This window comes from Adiantum capillus-veneris, chromosome 15 (assembly GCF_014529385.1).
Source record: "Adiantum capillus-veneris isolate H3 chromosome 15, ASM1452938v2, whole genome shotgun sequence".
NCBI lineage: Eukaryota > Viridiplantae > Streptophyta > Polypodiopsida > Polypodiales > Pteridaceae > Adiantum > Adiantum capillus-veneris.
This window is the reverse complement of record NC_140945.1, coordinates 11,906,546-11,930,609: the sequence shown is the minus strand read 5'-3', so window position 1 is coordinate 11,930,609 and position 24,064 is coordinate 11,906,546. Positions and strand designations below refer to the sequence as shown.

The following is a 24,064-nucleotide window of genomic DNA, read 5'->3' as shown; positions in this document are numbered from 1 at the left end:
CAGGAGTCACCACACGGGAGACTTAAGAGTGACGGATTTGATACAAACTCTGTGACCGCTGGCCAAGTTTTCTGTGACACCGCCAGATACAACAAGATGTAGGCACATTGTGGTACACTTTTTTGCTGACATGCAGAGTACACCCTGCTATGCATATGTACATGAGGACTCCTAGACAGAGGAGGTAGCCTTACGGACTGCACGTTCTTCATGGGCCTAGGTTGGACAGTCACGCCTATCTCGGGGTCGCTCAGTTGCGGACTACTCCTTATCCAAGCCGGCCTCGAAGATAGCACAGTTGGCTCCTGTTGCAGCATCGGATTTTTCTCGCTGACTCCATGAATATTGTCTCATGGAATGTGCACGTAATAAGTGGACTCCAGTTTCAGCGTCAGAGAGGTCGCTTGCGTCGGGAGCTTCAGAGATGCCTAGTGGGTGGTATCATTGATATACTTATGCTGCACGAGCATCATCTTTGTGAAAGCTGCATTCTGCGTTGTGGTCAAATTTTGCATGATCGCTATGAGTCCTTTTGGTCAGTTGCTTTTGGGCCTGGAAGCATCCAGGGAGGTGTATGTATGACTATTGCAGACTCATGGCAGCAGGCCATTGTCGACAGAGGTATCATTGTGCCAGGTAGGGCCTAGTGGATTACTATGCAGGTTCACAGTAGCCTCATGGGGTTCCTAAACGTCCATGTGCCTAACCATGCAAGTGCGCGGGCCAAGTTTTGGTCACACATTGTGGAGTCTTTGCCCCTTGCCAAGCAGTGACTGTGTCTTGGGGGGGGCTTCAACATGTTGGAGAACACCTAGAATAGGATTGGAGGCAGCCGTGCTACTGTGCACGACGCTAAGTTGGCAGCCTGGGAGCGCTTATGTATGACCTTGCGGATTTCGGATGTCTCGCAGCATACAGGCTTTGTGTGACCCCCTGACAATCTTTCTTTCTCTTGTTCTAACCGTAGAGTAGGGGGTGTGAATCTATCTCGAATAGATTGATTCTGTGCCAGTGACCTTACTACACATCCCTGAGAGGATTTTACTGGATACAAAGCTCAGAGAGCAGGTGGTGGCGCTTTGGACAGAGAGTTCGAGCACACACGGCACCCTAGCTAGTAGAGTGGGCACTAGACTTGCTGAGCTTAGTCATTTCTTCCTCCAGTAGTGCAGCTCGTTTGGCTACAGCCAATGAGGACGAGAAACGGCTTCGACGAGGCGTTGTTTCCCTACAGCAGATGTAGGTGCGCCATCCCGATAGTCCTTGGATGGAGGAGCATGTAACAAACTTGGACACTCCAAGTCAAGAATCAATCACGACAGCACCAAATAACCACTTCAAAACAGTTCACAGTTCACAATAGATTTGCACTGGCCCGGCGGAGTTCTGTGCCTAGATATATTGGCCCCAGAGAGTGGCGCCCCTTTCGGTATTTCCTTTTATATTAATCAGTGTTCAAAGTAAAAGAGTGGTTGGGTCTCACTCTCAGACTCTGCGTCCAGATGCTCTATAGAGTGGGAGCCCAATCCACTTATTTATTTTGTTTACAAGGGATGCCAAAAGCAGAGCCCCAAAAGCTCAAAATCCAAAAGCCTAAAAAATAAAGCAGAGGCTCTTTCTCTCTCCCAAGCTCTCTTGAACTTGTCAAACTTTTTAAAGCAAAAAGATTCTCTCTCTCTCTCTCTCTCTCTCTCTCTCTCTCTCTCTCTCTCTCTCTCTCTCTCTCTCTCTCTCTCTCTCTCTCTCTCTTTGCGTAGAAAAAAAACATCAACAATTTTGCACAATTTCCGCCGCTTTTTTCGAACCTTGTCGTACGGTGCTACATCAGCATGTTTGCGCATTTTACGGGATTTCCCTGCTGCCCTTTTAGGGTTAGGGTTAGGGTTAGGGTTTATGCGGTTTTTAGAATTTTTGGCAGATTTTAGGGTTTGCACGTTTTAGGGTTAGGGTTTCCAGAATTAGGGTTTCAGCTCTCGGGCAGCCACATCATCACTTTGTGACATACCCCCCTCTTGAAAGCAATGTAATCGCCCTCGATTACGCCTGCAAAACAGACAGAGGCCATAAACCGTCTTAGCAGACACTGAATGTTAGTACTTACGTACTAGGAACACACACCTAGCACATGTACCAATCGACAGTCACATCAGACGACATCACAAGACATCACATAACACTCAACATTCATTCGGATCTTAGACTATGATTTATCGGCAATGTAGCTAGCAATCGCATCTAGATCCAGTCTCAGTGTTGGGATGGTTGCACACACAGGTCCTAGAGTTCTCTCACCACATGGGAGAACTAGGAGTTACAGACATGCTTCAGACTTTGTGGCCATTGGCCAAGTTTGCGATGACACCTCCAGATTCAGCAGGATGTAGACACAATGTGGTTTACTTCTTTACAGTGCTTACCATCCTATGTATACATTCATGAGGACTCCTGGACGGAGGAGGTTGCTTTACGTACGGCTCGCTCTGCTTGGGCTTGGGCTTGGGCCAGGCACTTGTTGTAGTCACGCCTATCTAGAGGACGCTCGAATGCGGATTACTCCCCATCCAAGCCAGCCTCGAAGATAGCCCGTCTAGCTGCTGCGGCAGCATCTCTTCTCTCTCGCTCCCCATGAGGATCGTCTCATGGAAGGTGCAGGGACTAGGTGGGCCCTAGTTTCAGCGTCAACGGGGCCGACTGCGTCAGGAGCTTCAGCGCTGCCTTGTGGGAGGAGAGATTGATCTCCTTATGCATCAAGAGTACCATCTGACTCAGAGCCGCATTAGACGTTGTGGTCAGCTCTTGCGTGGACGATATGATACTTTTTGGTCAACTGCTTTTGGACCAGGAGGCATCCAAGGTGGGGTATGTATGACTATTGCGGACTCTTTACAGCAGGCTATTGTGGGCAGAAGGATTATCGTGCCACGCAGGGCTCAATGGATTACTATGCAGGTTCAGGGTTGCCTAGTGGGCTTCCTGAACATCTATGTGCCGAACGTGGCGAGTGCTCGAGCAGAGTTTTGGTCACAGATAGTTGAGTCTCTGCCGCAGGCAGAACACTGGTGCATAGGAGGGGAGTTCAACATGTTGGAGCACCCTTCTGACAGGATTGGTGGTAGCCATGCTACTGTGGATGGAGTTGAGCTGGCAGCTTGGGAGAGGTTTTGTATGACTCTGACGGTCTCGGATGTTTGGCAGCACTCTCGTTTTGTGAGGCCCCCATACAGCCTTGCCTTCTCTCATTCGGACCGCAGAGTGGAAGGAGTGAATCTATCGCGAATAGATCGCTTCTGTACTAGTGACCATTTCAGTGACTTGGGAGGGACAGTGGGCATTCTGGCAGGGACTTTCTTCTCGGATCATGCACCAGTGATCCTCACAGTGGTAGACAGGCAGAGGAGTGGGAGCACGATGCTTCGCATCCCAGAGAGGGTCTTGTTGGACTCAGCACTCAGAGAGCAGGTAGAGACTCTCTGGACAGAGAGCTTGGACAGGCAGGATTCTCCTACTGACAGAGTGGCCTCAGGCCTAGCTCAGATTAGCCGTTTCTTTCTCCAGGAGTCTCTGGCTCGCCGAGCTGCAACGAGAGAGGAGAAGTAGCGTCTCAGACGAGGCATTGCTTCCTTACGGAGGATGCAGGAGCAGCATCTAGACAATCATTGGTTGAGGGAGCAGCTACAGCAGGCTCGACAGGAGCTTGTTAGCACAGAGGAGAGGCGACGTAGGTTTGCTTTCCATCGACAGGCATCTCAGTGGACCCGGGTGGGCGACAGAGTGACTAGTGCTTTCTTTGAGGCAATGGGACCTCGGCATTCGCATGCCAAGGTCAGTCAGTTGAGGAGGCCCGACGGGTCAATTGCTTCTAAGTCCGAGGATATGCGTGCAGTTGCTAATGACTTTTACCATGAGTTAATGTCTGCAGAGTCCCAGTCAAAGCGTCAGGATGCATGCAGGGAGCAGGTTTGGGCACAGATACCTTGTCTTGTGACTGAGGACATGCGTCAAAGGCTTGAGCTGCCACTTCAGCTTGAGGAGCTGCACACGGCTCTTAGGGCCCTCCCCCGTGGTAGTTGTCCAGGTAAGGATGGGATGACTCCCATTTTTTTCTTGGAGTACTGGGACCTGCTTGGCCCAGATCTCTGTAGTGCTTTTCAGTACATTTTGCACACAGGAGTGATGCCTGACACCATGAGTGAGGGCCTGATCTACCTCATTCCCAAGGAGGGTGGCTCCTTGGATGAGATTCGACACTGGCGCCCCATCACCATCCTCAACTCAACCTACAAAGTCTTGTCAAGGCTCAAACAAGTTTTGTCAAGGAACGCAGTATCCTTGACAACATCTTTACTTTTTGGGAGGCTTCTGCCCTAGCACGGCTCCGTGGTGAGGACCTAGTGATTCTTCTTCTCAATTTTGAGAAGGCATACGACAGAGTTGACTGGGATTTTCTAGAGGGCACTCTCCGCAGGATGGGCTTCTCAGATGCTTGGATTAGAGGGGTGTCAGCTTTGTACAAACAGGCTCACAGTCAGGTACTTTTGGCAGGAGGTAGAGGTGATGGCTTCATGCTCACACGTTCGGTCAGACAGGGCTGTCCTCTAGCCCCCTTCCTCTTTCTATTCTATACGGAGGCGATGCGCAAGTTTTTGGTGTCGCAGCAGGTTGGTCTACGGGGCTTAGCACTCCCTATTCGGGGAGATGAGCTACTGGACGCTGAGTTTGCCGACGACTCAGCCTTGTACCTAGATGGCAAGGAGCCCAACCTTCACAGGTGTTAGCAAGCTCTGGAGACCTTCTGTTGTGCATCGGACGCACTGATCAACTGGAGAAAGACAGTGGCTGTCTCGGTTGGTAGTGCTCCTGTGCCCGAATGGATGCCAAGAGAGGGTTTTAGGTGGATTCTCCCAGGGACTGCAGTTCGGTACTTGGGCTGTCAGGTTGGTTTGGACTTGTCTCCCGAGCAACAGATCGCTCCCCTTCTCCCGTCTATTAGGAGGAAGTTGTTACATTGGAGCTCAGCACGACTTTCTTTGGCTGGCAGAGTAGTAGTGGCCAACCAGGTGTTGTTGGCGACTATGTGGTACATCACTTCTTGCTGGATCTTCTCGAGTTCTTGTATCAGCCAGGTAGAGAGGCTGATCAGGAACTTCCTTTGGTCAAGACATGACACTCAGATAGCCCGAGCCAAAGTGGCTTGGCAGGTCATCACTCTTTTTTGTTCACAGGGAGGGCTGAGGATCATTGACCCAGCACAACAGAGCAGAGCCCTTCTTGGGAAGTTCATCGTCAGAGGACTTCTTCCAGGTGAGGAGCCCTCGAAGGAGTTCTTGCAACAGCGGCTTCGTGCTAGGGTGCCTTAGGCAGGAGGCCCCCTGGCAACCTTCGACTAGATGGATCTTCACACAGATGCGCAAAGTTGGTTTGAGCAGGAGACTAGAGGACCGCTTTGCTGGGAGTTTGCTTCGATCCTGGGAGCTCTTGCGGTGAGGCCTGGAGCAGAGACAGCCTACTTGCAAGGAGGAGCGCCTACAGCAGCCCCTTGTCTGGAATCCCATGGTTAGCACTCAGAGAGGCCACTTGGTTGGTAGTCAACCTCATGTTTCCTGGGGTCCCATGGCAACGGGTCCAGCGCGCTCTTTAGCTGACTGGTTAGAGTTCACAGGCTTGTCAGAGGAGGTGTGTTAGATGCAGCGGAATGATTGTTTGCGCTTTGCTCAAGATGAGTGCTCCGAACTGTGCTCAAGGTTCCTTTTAGTTCTTATGGAAGGGAGAGCCTTCCGTTCTTCGTGGAAAGTGCTATGATCACGAACAAAGTAAATGGACACTGTGCGTGCAAGTGTATGAAACTGAGAGAAAGAGAGAGAAGAGAGATACGACACCAGAGACATTGTAAAACCCTCCTCCGAAGGCCCCACTCGTCGGCGAGAGTGGTCTACTTTTGATGTGTGGGTCGTGCGGTACTTGAACTTCATAAAGGTCTGCAACGCTTGCTTCTTTGGGCCGCGCCGAAAGCGACACAAAGTCTTCTGTGGCTCCTTGGATGCTTCAACTTCGTCTAGAGACCTGCTTCTTCCATCTTCAAGAATCTCCATGGCTGAAAAATCTTGAAACCACTTCCAACACAAAACCATGAACATACCTATTCCATCTAAAGTGAGTGGAAAAAATCTTGCCTTCGCGAAAGACTGTCTATGCAATGTAGATGAACATAGAGACGGAGTGACAACCCGTTCATCAAACACATGCAAACAATGAGACCGAATCTCTCTTTTGATCTAGAGCAATCGATTGTGGCAATTCACAACGGAAATTCCCATGCTTGGTGCTCATACTTTCATGTGCTCGTTCTACGAATGTGTCATGCCAAAGAAGAGACATGGAATGTGACTTCCTTACATACATACTTTTCAGCTTTTCATGAAAAATCCGCTTACATTCGTGCTCATTCATGAGAGAAACGTGCTCAACATACAATATGTCTTGCATAGGAAAAGGGATCACATAAAGATGTTGACTAAAATACAGGAAACGATCACGAACGAAACACTGGTGCAATGCGTGCGTACTAATCATGCGAACACATAAAACTCCCTGTGAGGGTTCTTTGGACCAAGGCTCGAGAGCCAAGATCGGTTCGTCCTGAATGAGCGAATCCTCCTGTGGGGGTTCTTTGGACCTCGACTCGAAAGCCAAGATCGGATCTTCATGATTGATTGAATCTACAACGAGGTTAGCTTCGCTAGGAAAAGCATCCACTAACACATCATCCTTGTGAACAATCACATCATCTTCATGCAACTCATCATGCTTGTGAGATATCACATCTCGATCATGCAAAGCATCATGCTTGTCATTATCATCCAAATCATCATGCAAATCATTATCCTTCCAATCATCATGCTTCTCATAATCATGCAAATCCTGTGTGTCATGCTGTGGAGAAAAAGAGACTGAGAGAGTCTCCTGCTCCCGAATCGTTTCAACCTTGTCCTACGTATTAGCAATGAGAGATGGAGAATGAGCAATGTCCTCTCCATGAATGACAATAGGCGAATCACTGTCGGCATTGAGAGTTATAGTGTTAGCAGCAAATTTCATGAGAGCCTCATTATCACGAAACCATCGAATGCCCAAAATCATCACATCCTGAGAGAGGAGAAACAACAAATCTTCTAGTGAAGGCAGTCTGTTGAATTGCAAACAACACATCAAGGCACTCCTCCGTGATGAGAGCGTCCATACCGGGACAAAAGCAAGAGACCTCGATAGGAGATCTCGGACTAACTTCAAGACGGGCTCTCTCAACAAGAGAGGAACTGATCACATTATGCATACTACTTGGGTCAAACAATATGACAAAACGGTGCCCCGACGTACGACCATAACATTTAATGAGAGAATCATCAATGGGAGGGTCCAGAGAAACTTGGGGCACACTCGTGTTATCATTCATTGCATTGACACAGGAAGTGGGTGTTGTGGATTCTTTAGATTCATTCGACTCAACCTTACGACATGTTCTTTTTATGTGACCCTTAATGTGACAATGAAAACAACGACCTTCCTTAGAATAAGTGCTTTGTTCTTCCGACGTGATGTATCCTCCTACAATTCTTTGTGCTACCTTTTCATCTGGAGTAAGCTTTGGTTTAGCAATTGTGTTAGCCTTACCCTTAGATTCATTGGAAGAATTCTTTAATGAGAGACTGTTGGAAGATTGGTTACAAGAGTTATCATTCTTACCATTCTTACCGTTCTGAGGATTCTGAGAAGTCTACGAGGTACTTGTGGAAGTCTTGTTCTCCTTAGGCTTTCCCTTGTTGTGCTTCATCTCCTGTGCGAGAGCAATTGCTACCGCCTTGTTGAGATCGATTGGATCGAGTACCTCGACATCGTACTTGATATACTCGTCCAATCCAAAGACAAAAGCCTCTTTGCGCTCATCATCTGATTTCCGTAATTCAATGCCTAGCTGCAAAACACGATTAGAAAAAGACATAACTGGCATACCATTTTTCTTGAGAGAGCGCCAATCGTCCTTCAACCGTGCGAGGTACTGAGGTGGCATAAACCGCGCCTTGAGCTTGTCTTGGAAATCAGCCCAATCGAAAGAAACGGGCGTGACTCTGTCAGCTGCCTCTAGGTGCATGGCTAGCTGTGCCTCTTGCCATGTGTGGTACCAATTGATGGCATCACCGGCAAGGTACATAGCTGCCGTCAAAACTTTGTTATTTCCTGTCTTCTTAGTTGTCGCAACATAAGCATTAAATTGATGCAACCAAGAATGAATAACCGTAGCATCCATCTTACCGTCAGACTTACTGAAAGTCAACTTTTCGGTTACTGGATGGTTGAAATCCGCATCGTGGCTTGCACCACTCGAAGAACTCCCACGATCTTTGGGTGGTTCAGCCTTCAAGGCTAGGACTTGGGCAAGCAATTCTTGAGTGAGTAGCTCCCTTCGAGCTTCACGCTCGGCTTCCAAGGCCGCAGCTCTTGCTGCCGCTTCCTCCCTCCTTAGTTCTTTTCTTGCGTCGCGCTCGCGTTCTAAAGCAAGGCGCTTGTCTTCCTGTTGTGCGGAAGGGCTGGCGTTTCTTTCGTCGCGCTCGCGGTCCTTGGCTTCTTGTGCACGGTCCATTGCTGCTTGTTCTTCTGCTTTGCTTACGAGTTATGCCAATGAAACCCGATTCGTTTCTTGTTGTGCCATCATGTCCAACATCGACTTGACCATGATCTCCATAGGAGTGAGTGCAACTTGTGGCGTAGATGGCGAAGGGGGAGGGTCGAAAAAGTCTCCTAGTGGGGAAAAATCTTCGCCGCCTCTCTCATGCTCATCACCTGTATGCGAAGTATCCATTCCGCTTCGGGTGACGACCATGCACTATGATCTTTGCTTCTTAAGTTCACGAGGAACTTCGGTTCATGAGGGTCTTGGTTCTTGGGTTCTTGAGGATCTTGAGGTTCTTGAGGTTTGCTTTCGCTTGCAAATCGCGTTGGAGAAGGATCTTCTCTTAACCCGAGTTCTACTCTTTTCTGCGGGCGCACCCCTTGGCGGCCTTGCGCTCACACCAAGGCTGCTTTTTCCCACCTAACGTCGATTGGCCGGCCGCTAAGTGCACGGTCCGCTCTCAATGAGTGAAAAGAGACACAAGGGGAGGTTGAACAAGCCCTTCTTTCTTGGGATTCCTGTCACTCTTCAACCAAACACGATTAGGAATCGACACGCCCAAGCGAACTTGGGTTCGTGCGACCTCAACAAGCAAAAAAATTCTTGTGGTTCTTGTGGTTCGTCCCTTGAGTGATACAGAACAAGCTCTGATTCCAATGTTACGTGTAGTGAAAAGTGCTATGATCACAAACAAAGTGAATGGACACTGTGCGCGCAAGTGTATGAAACTGAGAGAAAGAGAGAGAGAAGAGAGATACGACACCAGAGACGTTGTAAAACCCTCCTCCGAAGGCCCCACTCTCGTCGGCGAGAGTGGTCTACTTTTGATTGCACAAAGTGGTACAATGCGTATGCAATGGACTGATGCAACTTGGACTATGCCGATGACGACAATGGTGATGACGACGATGACTTGATGGCTGAAATCTGAGATCTTCTAACTGCTGAATTTCGGGACTGTTTCGGTGGCTGAAAATGACTGTTTTGGCTGTGTTTTCATGGGCTGAAAATGGGGGAACTTCTGCAAACAATGGGGGCTGAATCTGCTACTGTACCATAGGCTGAAAACGCTGTGTATTCTGCTACAGATGGGCTGCAAAACAAAAACGCTGATGCATTCTTGCTACTAGCCAAAATCGCTAGGCTGATCTGGGCCGGAAATCCAAAAACGCTGATACTTATGCTGTTCCTAGCGTTAGTGAAAACACTATGCAGGTGGAAGTGCTGGCGATGAAGAGCATCCACAAACGCTAGGGACTGGGGGCGGCTGGCGACCATGCAAGGCGAAAAACGCCAAGGAACTGGGTAAATTGGCCTAGCGCTAGGAAACGCTAGGGGTGCTTGAGGGTGTACTGTTGAGAAGTTGCCTGTTGAGCGGGAAGCTCCTGCTGACTCTTCTGCCAGAGAGTGCTAACTTGGGTTTGCTTATATATTAACTTAGCAAAATTGCCCTGCCTACTTTTGTTGGAAAGTCACTTAAAAATAATAAGTGAAAATACCAAAAATAGGGAAAATAGGTTAAATGCACTCGAAAATTCCCCTGACTGAATCTGATGGACTCTGAAGGGAATACTGATGATCATGCTATGTGCAACCAGAGGATATGCATCTACACTCAGTGACTGGGCATGCAGGGTCTACGAATAGACTCACAAAAGTGCCAGATCACTGCTAATCTAGACTTGACTGGACTTACTGAACCCTGATCATGATGTAGCTTGTCCACGGACACATAGGGTTGGATGTGTCACGTGACAAGGTGCAAGGTTTCCACCTACAGGGCATGAGAGGGGTGCAGAGCATGTGCCAGGACATCTGAAAGGCAGTTCCAGCTGAGTGGTTCACGCCTCTTGTGCCAGTAGCACCCAGGTGGATGGGAGCCTTCACACGACTGGAGGTTCTCATCTCGGTCAAGGCCTGCTTAGAGACTGTTGCATCCCTTTTTTCGAGCTTCGAGGTGGGGGACGCCTACAGCGAGGTGCAGTAGAGGCCCTGTAGGTGGCAAAGTGCTGTTTTCAGAGGATCCGAGTAGTGCGCATCTGTGGGAGGACTTGTGTCATAGATCCTGACCCAGCAGCTCTTGAGACTGGACACTGGAGGCTGTGGGCTTGGGAGTGCTGTCCACTGACACGAGTACAGTGGGATCCTGGTGAGTGACTCTGGAGGGACCCTTTCTGTTTTGCAGACCACCCAGGTGTCCCGTTCTTTCACTACACTGTTCGACTGGGACGTCATATACTAGAAGCACAGAGAGAGGCCCGCCCCGCTGCAGCACCTCATTGGCAGGAGGAGGGTCTCACAGCTGAGTTCTTGGCAGCCTTCTGGGAGAGGTTGTGGGACTCCATACAGCCGAGGCGAGTGACCTTGTTTCAGTGGCTGGTCGCACACAGAGCTACAGCAGTTGGGAGCTGGCTAGTGCATAGTGATCTCTCGGCCGTCTGTACAGCTTGTGACCCATCTTGTGGAGAGTCAGCATCACTGTCTTTGGGATTGTCCCTCGGCCCAGCAGGTGTGGCTACGAGTTCTTCGCCTGATGCATGCTCTCTCCACGGCTCGACAGCACACTTGGGGAGCAACGGCTTGGTCCACCCTTACGGGCCCGGCACTTCAGTTTGAGCTATTTTACACCAGCAGGATGATAGTGATGCAGGAGGGGCAACCTACACTCCAGCCTGCTACAGAGCTTACTCCACAGGAGTGGTGCAGTGAGAGAGAGGAGTGTTGGGAGCTCATCAGTGGCCCGACACTCTCGTTCATCTGGCGGGCCCGTTGCTTCCGCATCTTTTGCCATGTGCCACCAACAGAGACTGTTCGCAATTTTTGGCTAGAGCTGATCCATACTCTCAAAGGACATATTGAGGGACTACAGGGCAGCTCCAACTGCATGCGGGAGCGCAGACGGGCTTTCCTTTGACTCTGGCGTCTTGGGCCTGTTTACACCATGGTCCAGGGTGTACTCCGATGGCACTACCGACCATCTGTGTGGCTTTTCCCTCCCCCCATTTCTTGATTTAGCCCCATTGTACATATGCTGGTTTTTTCATTGGGAGAGTCTCCCATCATGGTTGTTCGAGCCCTCTCTTGAAGAGGTGGTTGTAGCCCTATGGGCAATTTCAGTAACTAATAGAAATATATTTTTCTCGGAAAAAAAAAAGGATTTCTCTACCCCTTTCATGGTGGTAGCAATGCCGCGGTGACCCGTCAAAGGTGGACACTGGCATTCAGTCATAACCTTTTCCCTCAACGGCTGTGTAACGCACAACATGGTTTTTCTCATCAAGTAGCCATCCCAAATGGGATATCCTGCTATTGTCTCCCCATCCCGTATCCATGTGAAAACGTTTGCAAAATTTGTATCTGTGGCATACTGGTCGACCATATCCTCGAAGCTCCTATGATGTATCGCGGAAATAGCCAGAACCAACGGCTTTCGAGACAAAGCATCTGCCACCACATTCTTCTGTACCTGCACATGGACAATCTGGAAGTGAAACTGTGACAAGATGTTCGCCCACCGCATCTGCTTTTCCAAAATCTGCTTCTGTGACAAGAAGTAGCGCAAACTCTAATGGTCTGTAAAGACAGTAAAATCCGCTCCGAGTAGGTAATGCCCTCCCTAAGTAAGAGCATGGATAACCGCCAAAAGCTCTTTCTCAAAAATCAGTGCTGTCATTTCCGGTGTTGAGAACAATCGGCTCTCGTAAGCAATGACATGGCCTTCCTGCATTAAGACCGCACCTAGACTAGGACCACAAGCATCACAATATACTTCAAATGACTTCTACAAGTCCGGCAAAGTCAAAACTGGTCCTGTAGTCAATTTCTCTTTCAATGTCTGAAAGGCAATCACCTCTGTGGGTCCCCACGAGAAAGGGACTCCTTTCTGTGTCAAAATATGCAAAGGGGAAGCAACCTCTGCAAACTTTCGAATGAACCGACTCTAGTACGAACACAGTCCCAAGAAGCTTCTGACTTCATGGACATTCTTCAAATCGGGCCAATCATGGATAGTCTCTATCTTGGCCGGATTCATTTGCGCTCCCAGTGCTGAGACAATGTGTCCCAAAAAGTGTATCTCTGGTAGGAAAATTTCACTTTTCTTTGCATTAATCACTAACTTGTGATCTCGTAATGCCTCATAGACCTGAAGCAGATGATCTTTGTGTTCTGCCTCATTCTTGGAGAAAACAATGATATCGTCAAAGAAAGTGCCAACAAATACCCGGAACTCTCTAAAAATCATGTCCATAATCAGTTAAATGTCGCAGGAGCATTGGTTAAGCCAAAAGGCATCAACAAAAACTCAAATAACCCAAAAGTCGTCTAAAAAGCTGTCTTGTAGGCGTCTCCCGGCACGATTCTGATTTGATGATATCCACTCTTCAAATCAATCTTGCTAAAGCATGAGGATCCCTGTAAACTGTCGAGTAGATCATCAATCCTAGGAATCGGAAATCTGTTCTTGATGGTGATTTTTTTGAGAGCTCTGTAATCGATGCACATTCTCCAAGATCCGTCTTTCTTCAAAACCAACAACACAGGAGAGCAATATGGTGAAGTACTAGGCTAGACAAGACCCTTTTCCAAGAACTTGGCTCATAATCTCTTCATTCTGGGCTCGGCTCACACGGTAAGGTGGCCAGTTCGGTGGTGTGCTTTCAGGTATCAGATCAATGGTATGATCTTCAGGACGAGCAGGTGGTAACTCGCCTGGTAGGCCCTCTGAGAAGCAATCGGCGTGAGGGTGGAGAAAATCTTGGCGTTCTTTATCAAGTTTAGACATATTTGTCCTATCCTTATCACTCAGTTCTTTCATAAAGATCGAGTAAACAAATAGACTTGATTTCATTAATTTAGAAATAGCCGTAGCCGATACAATAGGGACAGACTCGCCCTTCAGTTTAATGTCAAGTACAATGGTTCTGCCCTTCTCTGTAGTCAATGTCGCTTTCCTCACCCGATAATCGACCACGGCGTTGTTCTTGTGGTACCAGGGAATCCCTAACAGAACATCACAACCTTCCAAAGGCATTATGAAAAAGTCCTCCTGCCCCAAATACCCCTGACAATGCAACCGAAGTTTGCCAATGACAGGTGTAATGGCTACGTCCCTGCCGGGTGCCGCTAGAACAGCCTCCGCAAGTGGTCCCATCCGATCGGGAGTGATCTCGAGCAGCGCCGCCAATTATGGTGAAATGAAGTTGGCCTTGGCTCCTCCATCAAAGAAGATCAGGGCCTCTTGGTCTTTCACTTTGTCCCAAGCTCGGCAAAGTTCTGTACTCTCGTCCATGGTGTTGGGATCGCTCCGCACACAATCTGGAACCATTCCTGTTTTCATCTTGCCTTTTCTTCCATGTTCCTTGGCTGCTCTAGAAAACTCTCAGGCCTTTCATCGTCCTTGTCATTATGTTCGTTCTGTGCCTTTTTAGGGCACTTCGCGGAAATATGTCCATGTTCCCCGCATCCAAAGCACTTCCCCTCCCTGATGAAGCGAGCTCTCTCCTGAGGAGTAAGCTTGGGTCGTGCATCCTTCTTTTCTGGGTTGCTCTTTCTCTTTCTACTTTCATTCGCTGACGTCTGTTCGGCTCGTTGTGTCATGACCTCATCGGTGGGGTAGGTCAGACTGCCAGAGTGAATGGCAAAGCCCCGTTTCGCATGACTCATCAACTCCTGAATAGAAGCTAACTTCTGTTCCAAGCAGTGATCTCAGATCTCTGTAGGTAGACACAAGGTAAACCGCTCAATCTGTTCTCTGAACGAGATCTTCTTGAATGAAGAGGCCGGTAGAAAAGAGCTCCAGAATCTCTCGCAATAAGCATGCACTGTATCTCTCTTGGTCATCCGAAGATGGTTCCAAGCAGCTCGTATATCGCGTTCATACTCTTGAGTTAGCCAAGAAGAAATAAAAAGCTTCTTAAATTTCAGCCATTTAACTGGCACATCTTGTTTAAAAGAAGCGTGGACCACCAAGTTCGAGCATTCCCCTTAAAATAAGAGGCAGCTCTCCGAATCTTGGAGTGCTCAAAGTAGCGTCCTCCCACGAAAGCGATGTCAAAGTGCTGTATAAAAGACAAAGCCTTCGAAGCATCTTTATATCTTGAAAAAGTGTCAAATTTGATCGACTGTCCACCTTCCTTAAACTCTCGGACTTTCTTGCTTTTATCTTCCAAAAAGTCATACTGGTTGGCTTTATAAAAATTCTTCTTGTTCGCATAAAAGTTGCCGTCATCAGAGTCTGAATTGTCTGTAGACGAGTCCTCTGTAGAACTGTCACTCACTGGGCGAGATTTAGACTTCTTTGCCTTTTTCTTGCCCTTTCTGAAGCGTTGTTTCTTGCTTGGCTTTTTGCCTTTTCTGTCTTCTTTGCTTGAATCTGAAGAGCTAGAAGAACTGTCAGAAGAAGAAGAAGAACTGGGTACCCCTTCAAATCAAACACGCTTCTTCTGTTCCTTTGCCTTATCAAATGTCGACTAACGACTCAAATAACCCGAGAAGTCAGTGCCTTTCTTTTGCTTTTTGCCGTGCTTTTTAGCTTTGTTCTGCGCGTCAAAAAGCTGAGCAATCCGTGCATCAACCACCTCTTCTAATTCCTTCTCTAAATATCTCTTGTGAGCAGAAGGTTTCTTGAGAGCGGGTGTCAGGGGTGGTGTTGTGGTTTTCTGCCAACCACTGCTCGTGCACTTCCTAAAAAGAAGTCTCGCTCATATATTTTGCCAATTTTGGGTCCTTCGCAAAACTGAGCATCATCTTTGTTGCATCGCCGATCAATTGACAACGCTTCATCTCCCGTTGCTTCGCCTGAGTAGGCCGAGGCGGGCCATACTCTCTGCCGAAATCTTCGTTGTGATCCCTTCCCGCATCTCTGGATGCAGAGGGAGTCGACTGATCCTTGGGTGAAGCCATAGGTGCCGCGGAAAAAAAAAATTGGGATCGGATTTCCCGTAGAAGAGAAATCGCCGTACTCTCATACCACTGTAACAGACTTGGACACTCCAAGTCAAGAATCAATGGCGACAGCACCAAATAACCACTTCAAAACAGTTCACAGTTGCCCGGCGGAGTTCCGTGCCTAGAGATATTGGCCCCAAAGACTAGCGCCCCTTTCGGTATTTCTTTTTATATTAATCAGTGTTCAAAGTTACAAGAGTGGTTGGGTCTCACTCTCAGACTCAAAGTCCAAATGCTCTGCAGAGTGGGAGCCCAATCGAAATATTTATTTTGTTTACAAGGGATGCCAAAATCAAAGCCCAAAAAGCTCAAAATCCAAAAGCCTAAAAATAAAGCAAAGGCTCTTTCTCTCTCCCAAGCTCTCTTGAGCTTGTCAAACTTTTTAAAGCGAAAAGATTCTCTCTCTCTCTTTTTGCGTAGAAAAAAGCATCAACAAATCAGCGCAATTTCCGCCGGTCTTTCCGGGCCTTGCCGTACGGTGCCACGTCAGCATGCTTGCGCATTTTACGGGATTTCCATGTTGCCCTTTTAGGGTTAGGGTTAGGGTTAGGGTTAGGGTTAGGGTTTCTACGGTTTTTAAGGTTTCTAGCAGATTTTAGGGTTTGCAAGTTTTAGGGCTAGGGTTTCCAGAATTAGGGTTTCAACTCTCGGACAACCACGTCATCACTTTGTGACAGAGCATATGCAATAGGCTCGACAGGAGCTGATTACCATTGAGGAGAAACGCCCTGAGTTTGCTTTTTGTCGGCACGCCTCTTTGTGGACCCAGGTGGGAGACAAGACTTACTGGTGAGTTCTTTGAGACTGTGGATCCATGTCATGCGCGCACCACTGTTTGCCAGTTGAGGAGACCTGATGGGTCAGTTGCCACAAAGCTTGAGCATATGCGTGCAGTTGCTACCGACTTTTGCCGAGAGTTGCTTTCAGTTGAGGCTCAGTAAGAGCGTCAAGATGCATGGAGAGAGCAGGTTTCGGCACAGATGCCTTGCCTAGTTACTGAGAAGATGCGTCAGACCCTTGAGATGCCTCTCCAGGTGGAGGAGCTTCATGAGGCCCTCACGGCACTCCCCCACGGCAGCTGCCCAAGGGCGGATGTTTGACTCCCAGTTTTTTCTTGGAGAACTGGGAGCTGCTTCGTTACGATCTTTTTGTCGCGCTTACCACCACATCCTATGCACTGGAGAGATGCCTGACTGCATGAGTGAGGGTTCGATTTACCTTATCCCCAAGGAGGGTGGCGCCTTGAATGAGATCTGGGAGTGGCGTCCTATCACCATTCTCAACTCAGCCTACAAAATCTTAGCAAAGGCTCTAAGTTTGAGAATTCAGCCGCTACTTGAGAGCATTATACATGGGACCCAAACACTTTTGTCAAGGAGCCCAGTATCCTTGACAACATCTTCACCTTTTGGAAGGCTTTAATCCTTGCATGCCTCCGAGGAGAGGACCTTGTGATTCTCCTTCTCGATTTTGAGAAGGCACACGACACAATTGATTGGGATTTCTTGGAGGGTCTGCGCAGGATGGGGTTCTTAGATACTTGGATCAGAGGAGTGCCATCTCTCTACAGATATGCACACACAGTCAAGTGTTGTTGGCAAGGGGAAGAGGGGAGCGCTTCATGCTCACGCGTTCGGTTGGACACGGCTATCCTCTTACCCCCTTCTTGTTTCTCTTCTATGCTAAGGCGATGAGTACATTTATGACTTCACAAGAGGTTGGTTTGTGTCGTCAAGAGATCCCTATTAGGGTAGATGAGTTGCTTGACGTTGAGTTTGCTGACGACTCAACCATGTACTTGAGGGCCATGAGGCCAATCTGCACAAGTGTCGGCTTGCTCTTGAGGTGTTTTGTTGTGCGTCAGGAGCACTGATCAACTGGAGGAAGAAAGTGGCTTTCTGGGGTTGGCACTGCTCCTACGCCTGATTGGTAGCCGGGTAAGGGCTTCAGGTGGATTCCCCCAGGGACTTCTATATGCTATCTAGGCTGTCACGTCGGCTTAAATTTGTCTCCAAAGCAACAGATTACTCCCCTCCTCCTTTCCATTAGGAGGAAACTACTCCATTGGAGTTCGACACGGCTCTCTTTGAATGACAGAGTTGTAGTGGTCAACTTGGTGTTGTTGGCTACTATGTGGTACATCACATCTTGCTGGATCTTCTCGAGTTCCTGCATCAGCTAGCTGGAGAGGTTGATCAAGAATTTTTTGTTGTCACGGCATGACACCTAGTGAGCCCGGGCCAAAGTGTCCTCACAAGTCATCACTTTACCATGTTCTCAAGGGGGCTTAGGGATCATCGATCTAGCATGGCACAGCAAAGCCCTCCCTGCGACGCTTGTGGTCAGAGGACTTTTTCCAAGGGACGAAACCTAGAAGGAGCTACTGCTACACCGGATTCGAGCCCGAGTCCCTCATGCGGGCGGCCCTTGGAACCCCTCCATCAGGTGGATTTTTACAGAGATGTGCAGGATTGGTCTAAGCAGGAGCCTCGAGGACCGATTTGTTGTGAGTCTTCTTAGGTCCTGCGAGTAGTTGAGGAGTGGCCTGGAACAGCATCAGCCCACTTGCATGGAGAAGCACTTGAGACCGCCTCTTGTTTGGAACCCCATGGTTAGCACACAAAGAGTCCACTTGGTTGGTAGCACGCCTCATGTTTCTTGGGTGCCATGGCAGAGGGTCCAGTATGCACTCTCGGTGACTGGCTTCAGTTTTCAGGCTTTTCTGAAGAGGTTCAGAGCATATAGTTACGAGGCATGAGGGGGGTGCAGAGCATGTGTAAGGATATTACAGAGGCTATATCAGTTGAGTGGCATACCCCTCTTGAGGCATCGGCTCCCAGATGGATGGGGCCCTTCACACGGTTGGAGGTCTTCACTGTAGTTCGTGCCTGCTCTAAGTCAGTACCACACATGTTCTTTGAGGTGCAGGGAGAGGGTCGTCTTCATAGAGTTTCAATAGAGGCATCACGTGTTGCAGAGTGTTGTTTTCAGAAGATCCGAGTTGTGGGCATCTATCGGAGGACTTGTGTCATAGATCCTGACCTAGCAGATCTCGAGTCAAGACACTGGCAGTTGTGGGCTTGGGAGAGTTGTCCTTTGGCACGAGTGCAGTGGGATCCAGGAGAGTGGTTCTGGCGGGATCCTTTCTCTTCAGCCGATCACCCACGGATTCCTTTTTTCCAATACACAGGTTTAGGGAAACACATTCACGCTGCACGGAGCGAGGTTCGCCAAGTAGCAACACTTCACTAGCAAGAAGAGGGCCTCACAGCTGAGTTCTTGTCAGGCTTCTAGGAGCGGTTGTGCGATAGCAGGCAGCCAAGGAGAGCTACCGTGTTTCAATGGCTGGTTGCGCATAGGGCTACAGATGTTGGGAGTTGGTTGGTACATAGCGGCTTCTCGGCAACCTGTGCAATCTGTGGCCATCCTTTAAAGAGCTAGTGTAACTGTTTGTGGGCTGCCCCATGGAACAGCAGGTTTGGCTTCAGGTTCTTCGGCAAATGTCAGCCCTTTCCACAGCTCGACGGTACACTTGGGGTGCTACAACCTGGTCCACACTCACCGGCCCTGCACTCCACTTTGAGCTGGCTTCCACCAGCACGATGACTGTGATTCAGAGGGGTCGACCTACACCTCAGCTTGCCACAGAGCTCATCCCCCAGGAGTGGTGCAGCGACAGAGTGGTGTTGGGATCTCATATGTGGCCTCACACTCTGGTTCATCTAGCGGGCCCGTTGCTTTCGCATCTTCGAGGCTCGCGCTGACCCACTGGCAAAGACTGTTCACAACTTTTGGCTGGAGCTGATTCATACACTCAGGGGTCAGTTTGAGAGCCTTCAGGGCAGCTTCGACCGCATGCGGAACCACCGAGAGGCTTTCTTGCAACTTTGGTGCCCACGGCCTTTCTTCACCATGGTTCAGGGTGTGCCTAGATGGTTTACCGGCCACCTATGTGGCTTTTTGCTCCTCCCATCTCGTGACCTAGCTCTCATTGTACATATTTTGTGTTAATCACTCGGAGAGCCTCCCCATTTTTTGTAATGTAGCCCTCTCCTATAGAGGTGGTGTCGCAAAATGATGACGTGGCATGACCACCCGTGGACAGAGGACGTTGATGTGGCGGTACTACCCGAACATACACACAATTGATGAAGTGGCAAAAATTGCATGGATAGGTGACGTGGCAAATTGTACAGCAGATGACGTAGCTGATGGTACAACCTTCCACGATTTACGCTGAAAGGTGCTGACGTCATAGTTATCCGGAACGCAGAACGGGGGAACGGCGACGGGATCCCCCGCGAAACGGGGGGACGGCGAGGGGTCCGGAACGGGAGGCATAAAAACACCCACATAATCCAATTTTAAGCTTTGTGTGACTGAATAATAGTAGTGTCAGAGTCCTTTGACTCTAATACTCACAAAAAACTTGATTTGAAGACCATTCAACCTTACTATGGCCAACGTGTGTCGTATAGACTTGAGAGCTTGAGAGGGGGTGAGGGACGCACGGGGAGAGGGAGAGAGAGAGAGAGAGAGAGAGAGAGAGAGAGAGCTTGAAAGTTGAGAGAGAGAGAGGGAGAGAGCTTGAGAGAGAGGGGAAGAGAGAGAGAGATCCTTGTCGACTCTAGAGTCTAGAGTATAGACTAACGAGGCTAGAGCTTGAGAGTCAAGACTCGAGACTCGAGAGGGTAGAGTTTGTGCTTTGTCCCTTGAAAGCTTGTGTGCATTGTGAAGGTAAGGGGTGGGGGGAAGGGCATTTAATAAGGGGGAGCCTCACAAGATAAAGCACATAAATCTGAAAATCTGCCCATTCCCAGCGGTTCCGGGCCGGCCGTTCCCGTACCAAATGCCTGTCCAGAACGTCTAGCCGTTCTGGGCCATTCCAAGCCATGAAACTGCTCCCAAACGCTGTTCCGGCATTCCCAGCCCACAAGGTGACGTTCCCCGGTAAATGGCACGTGGCAACCTGTACGGATTTCCGCAAATTGCGTTGACTACTTTTTTGGCAGATTTTGGAAGCAGTTGCTTTTGGGACTTTTTGCTTTTGAGTTAGAAGCTTTTGGGGCTCTGCTTTTAGGGAATCCCTTATAAGAATAAATAAGCCCTTGGGGCCTCACTCTGTAGAGCATCTAGACGCAGAGTCTGAGAGCAGAGGTCCTTGGGGAGTTGTACTTTGCAATGATTACTAATAAAGAAATACCGAAAGGGGCGCCAAACTTTGAGGGCAATACCTCTGAGCATGGAACTCTGCCAAGCCATCTCTCTCTCTCTCTCTCTCTCTCTCTCTCTCTCTCTCTCTCTCTCTCAGAGTTCAGTGATTTTGAAGTTTTTGTTCGTGTGTTGCTATTGATTTCACGCCTGGAGTGTGCAAGCCTATTACTGTGGTATCAGAGCGATTTTTTTTTAAAAAAGCTGATCAGTATACGAGAGATTTGGACACTGCCTTTGCCAAGGTTCGCAAGGCTTTAGAGAAGTCTCAAGCATGGCGAGACAAGGCAGGAGATAGACATAGACACAACTTGAAGTTGAAGTAAGATCATTGGGTGCTCTTACGTTTTAAGAAGGCAAGCCTTGGGAAACGAAAGGGAAAGGAGCGGCTTTTTCCAAAGCTAAAAATGTGGTACTATGGCCCTTTTCCAAATTCAAGAGAAGATAAGTGATGTATCCTTTAGAGTGAAGTTGCCAAAAACTTGAAAGATTCACAATGCCTTTCATGTGAGTCTCTTGAAACCTTTCAAGAGACTCACATGTGTGAGGTTGCCAATTGACAGGGAGCCTGAGGAGCAACCTGAAGTAAAAGAGAGCGAGGAGATACTCGTTTGGGAACAGATACTGGCTCACAAGGAAAGGAAAGTGAAAGGTAAATTGAACGGTGGTTCTTAGTCAAGAACTATCCGGTATTGAATGCGAAGTGGATGGAGGAGGACCTAGCAGATACTCCTCAAATTTGGAACTTTACCTTGAGATTTTCAGTTTAGCTTCGACTATTCCGAGACATCCTGTGGATCAGCAGGGTTGAATCTGGTGCAGACGGGACTGCACAAGAGGGGAGTCACTCCGCTCCATTGTCACAGATTACCTGGATCGAATAAAGTCACTGATTTTCCTTTGGATTTCAAGGATACCGATGGGCTGACAGTATGTTGCTAGATGACTTTATGAAAGAAGTACTTCGAAATGGGAATTCCCGAAAATGAATCCGATTTTTGTGCTCACTCATGTGATTGTATTAAAGTGCAGGTTTGAAAGACGAAATGACTATAGCATTTCGGTCTTGAGAATCTATAGACATGATCACAATAAGAATTAGCTAATCCGACGTAAGTGAGGTCCGGGATGGATCTAGATGTGATAGCTAAATACGTTGCTAGGAATCATGGTCTTAGATCTGGAATCAATTTCTATGTGATTGATATGATGTGAATGTGCACTGACTGAGTCGTCTTTGTGCAAGTGCTAGATTTATGTTTGTCTAGTGCGTCGATAAGAGTCACTATCTACTGAACTGGTCTATGGCCTCTGTCTGTTTTGCAGGCGTAATCGAGGGCGATTACAACTCTTTCAAGAGGGGGGTATGTCACAAAATGATGACGTGGCATGACTACCCAAGGACAGAGGACGCTGATGTGGCAGTACTACCCGTGCGCGCGCGCACACAGTTGATGACGTGGCAGAAATTGCGCAGACATATCACATGGCAGACTATACAACAGATGACGAGACAGACAGTACGGCTTTTCGTGATTTGCGCTGACAAGTGATGATGTGGCAACCTGTACGAATTTTCGCAAATTGTACCGACTGCTTTTCTGGCAGATTTTGGAATTAGTTGCTTTTGGAGCGTTTTGCTTTTGAGTTAGAAGCTTTTGGGGCTTGCTTTTAGGGCATCCCTCGTAAGCCCCTGGGGCCTCACTCTACAGAGCATCTGGACACAGAGTTTGAAAGCAGAGGTCCCTCGGAAGTTGTGCTTTGCAATGATTAATGATAAAGAAAAACCAAAAGGGGTGAAGGACTTTGGGGCCAATACCTCTGGGCATGGAACTCCGCCAGGCCGTGTCGGCTCTCTCTCTCTCTCTCTTTACTAAAGTTCAGTGATTTTGAAGTTTCTGTTCGTGTGTTGCTATTGATTTCACGCTTGGAGTGTCCAAGCCTGTTACAGGTGATTTGTAGCCGTCTGGGCTGTTTTATTAACTAATGGAAGGATCTTTTTCTTGGGGGGGGGAAAAAAAAAAGAGATTTCATTTGGTCAAATTCTGAACAAAGTTTTGTTACGCTACAAAATTTTCTACAGTTTGTGCTGTCTTATGTCACATGTCTTCTTGAGCAAGTACATGCTCTTTTGTGGTAGATCTCTCTCTCTCTCTCTCTCTCTCTCTCTCTCTCTCTCTCTCTCTCTCTCTCTCTCTCTCTCTCTCTCTCTCTCTCTCTCTCTCTCATACACACACACACAAAAAAAAGAAACAAACAAACATGTATGACACCACAATTAAAGACGCTGGATAGAGGGACAGAAAGAGAGAACATTCATTCATCATACACATTAACTTTACAAACAAGAGCTACAAACATCTCAAACAGAGAAACCAGAGTGAACTCTGACCTGTACTCCAAGCCGCCAGCATCCGGCAAACACCTCATCAAATATGACTGGTATTCTTTGTGATTTACATTCTTTCACCAAAATCCTTTGAAATAATGGATCCACTAATGTCATTCCAGCAGCCCCATGAATGACTGCACATTTATAACCTCCATCATTACAAACAAGTCCACAAAATTCCTCGGCATAATTTATTGCGCACACAGAAAACTTGAATTTGAAAACTTAACGCTCAAATAGGAGGAATGTCAAAAACAAGGTCATTCACAGACACCTCATAAAATAGAATTTGATATAAAGATATCACAAAAACAAGCTCATGCAACAACAGGACCCACTTGACTGGTTAAAGCGTGAGTTCCTGAATCCTTCACATAAAATATGAAGTATCAAAGAGAACCTCTTACCTGGATAGAATCCCTTCATTTTCTCTAGAGAGATTATATATCTAGAGCTTCAGTTTGTTTACCTTAAGCTACTTGTCCAACTCTTTTCAAACCTTTTTTTTTTTTTTTAATCTTATTCTTTTAGGAAAAAACTTCTTATTGTTTGCAAGCTTGTAAGGAACAATTCCCTCAAGGGAAACTTTGCGTCAAGGCGAGTGTGAGGCAGTGGGAGGAGCAGGTGGTGGGGGATCTAAGGATGGGAGAGGTGAGCTGCAAGCAGTAGCTAGAGGGAGGCAGCTGTGGGGGTGGAGATGAACTATTCAAAGAGTTGACTTGAGGTGGCTCAAAGGGCTAAGACACAACTATCTGCATGGACTGCTCTTAACGCATCAAAGGGTCAAAACGTTTCCTTTGGAAACCCCTCTGCTGCGCCGACTGAGTTGCTCACTCTGTTGGCCCCAT

The 24,064-nt window shown here is 48.1% G+C and overlaps 1 protein-coding gene across 2 annotated transcripts in view; it reads right to left on the bottom strand.

The window, feature by feature from the left end:
- BIO1 (adenosylmethionine-8-amino-7-oxononanoate transaminase) overlaps nt 1-24,064 on the bottom strand; it is a 120,247-nt gene that overhangs the window by 18,869 nt on the left and 77,314 nt on the right. For both annotated transcript variants that reach the window (XM_086530063.1, XM_086530062.1), the window contains exon 10: nt 23,217-23,350. In XM_086530063.1, the coding sequence (XP_086386189.1) occupies nt 23,217-23,350 (134 nt within the window). The remainder of the gene's footprint in view (nt 1-23,216; nt 23,351-24,064) is intronic.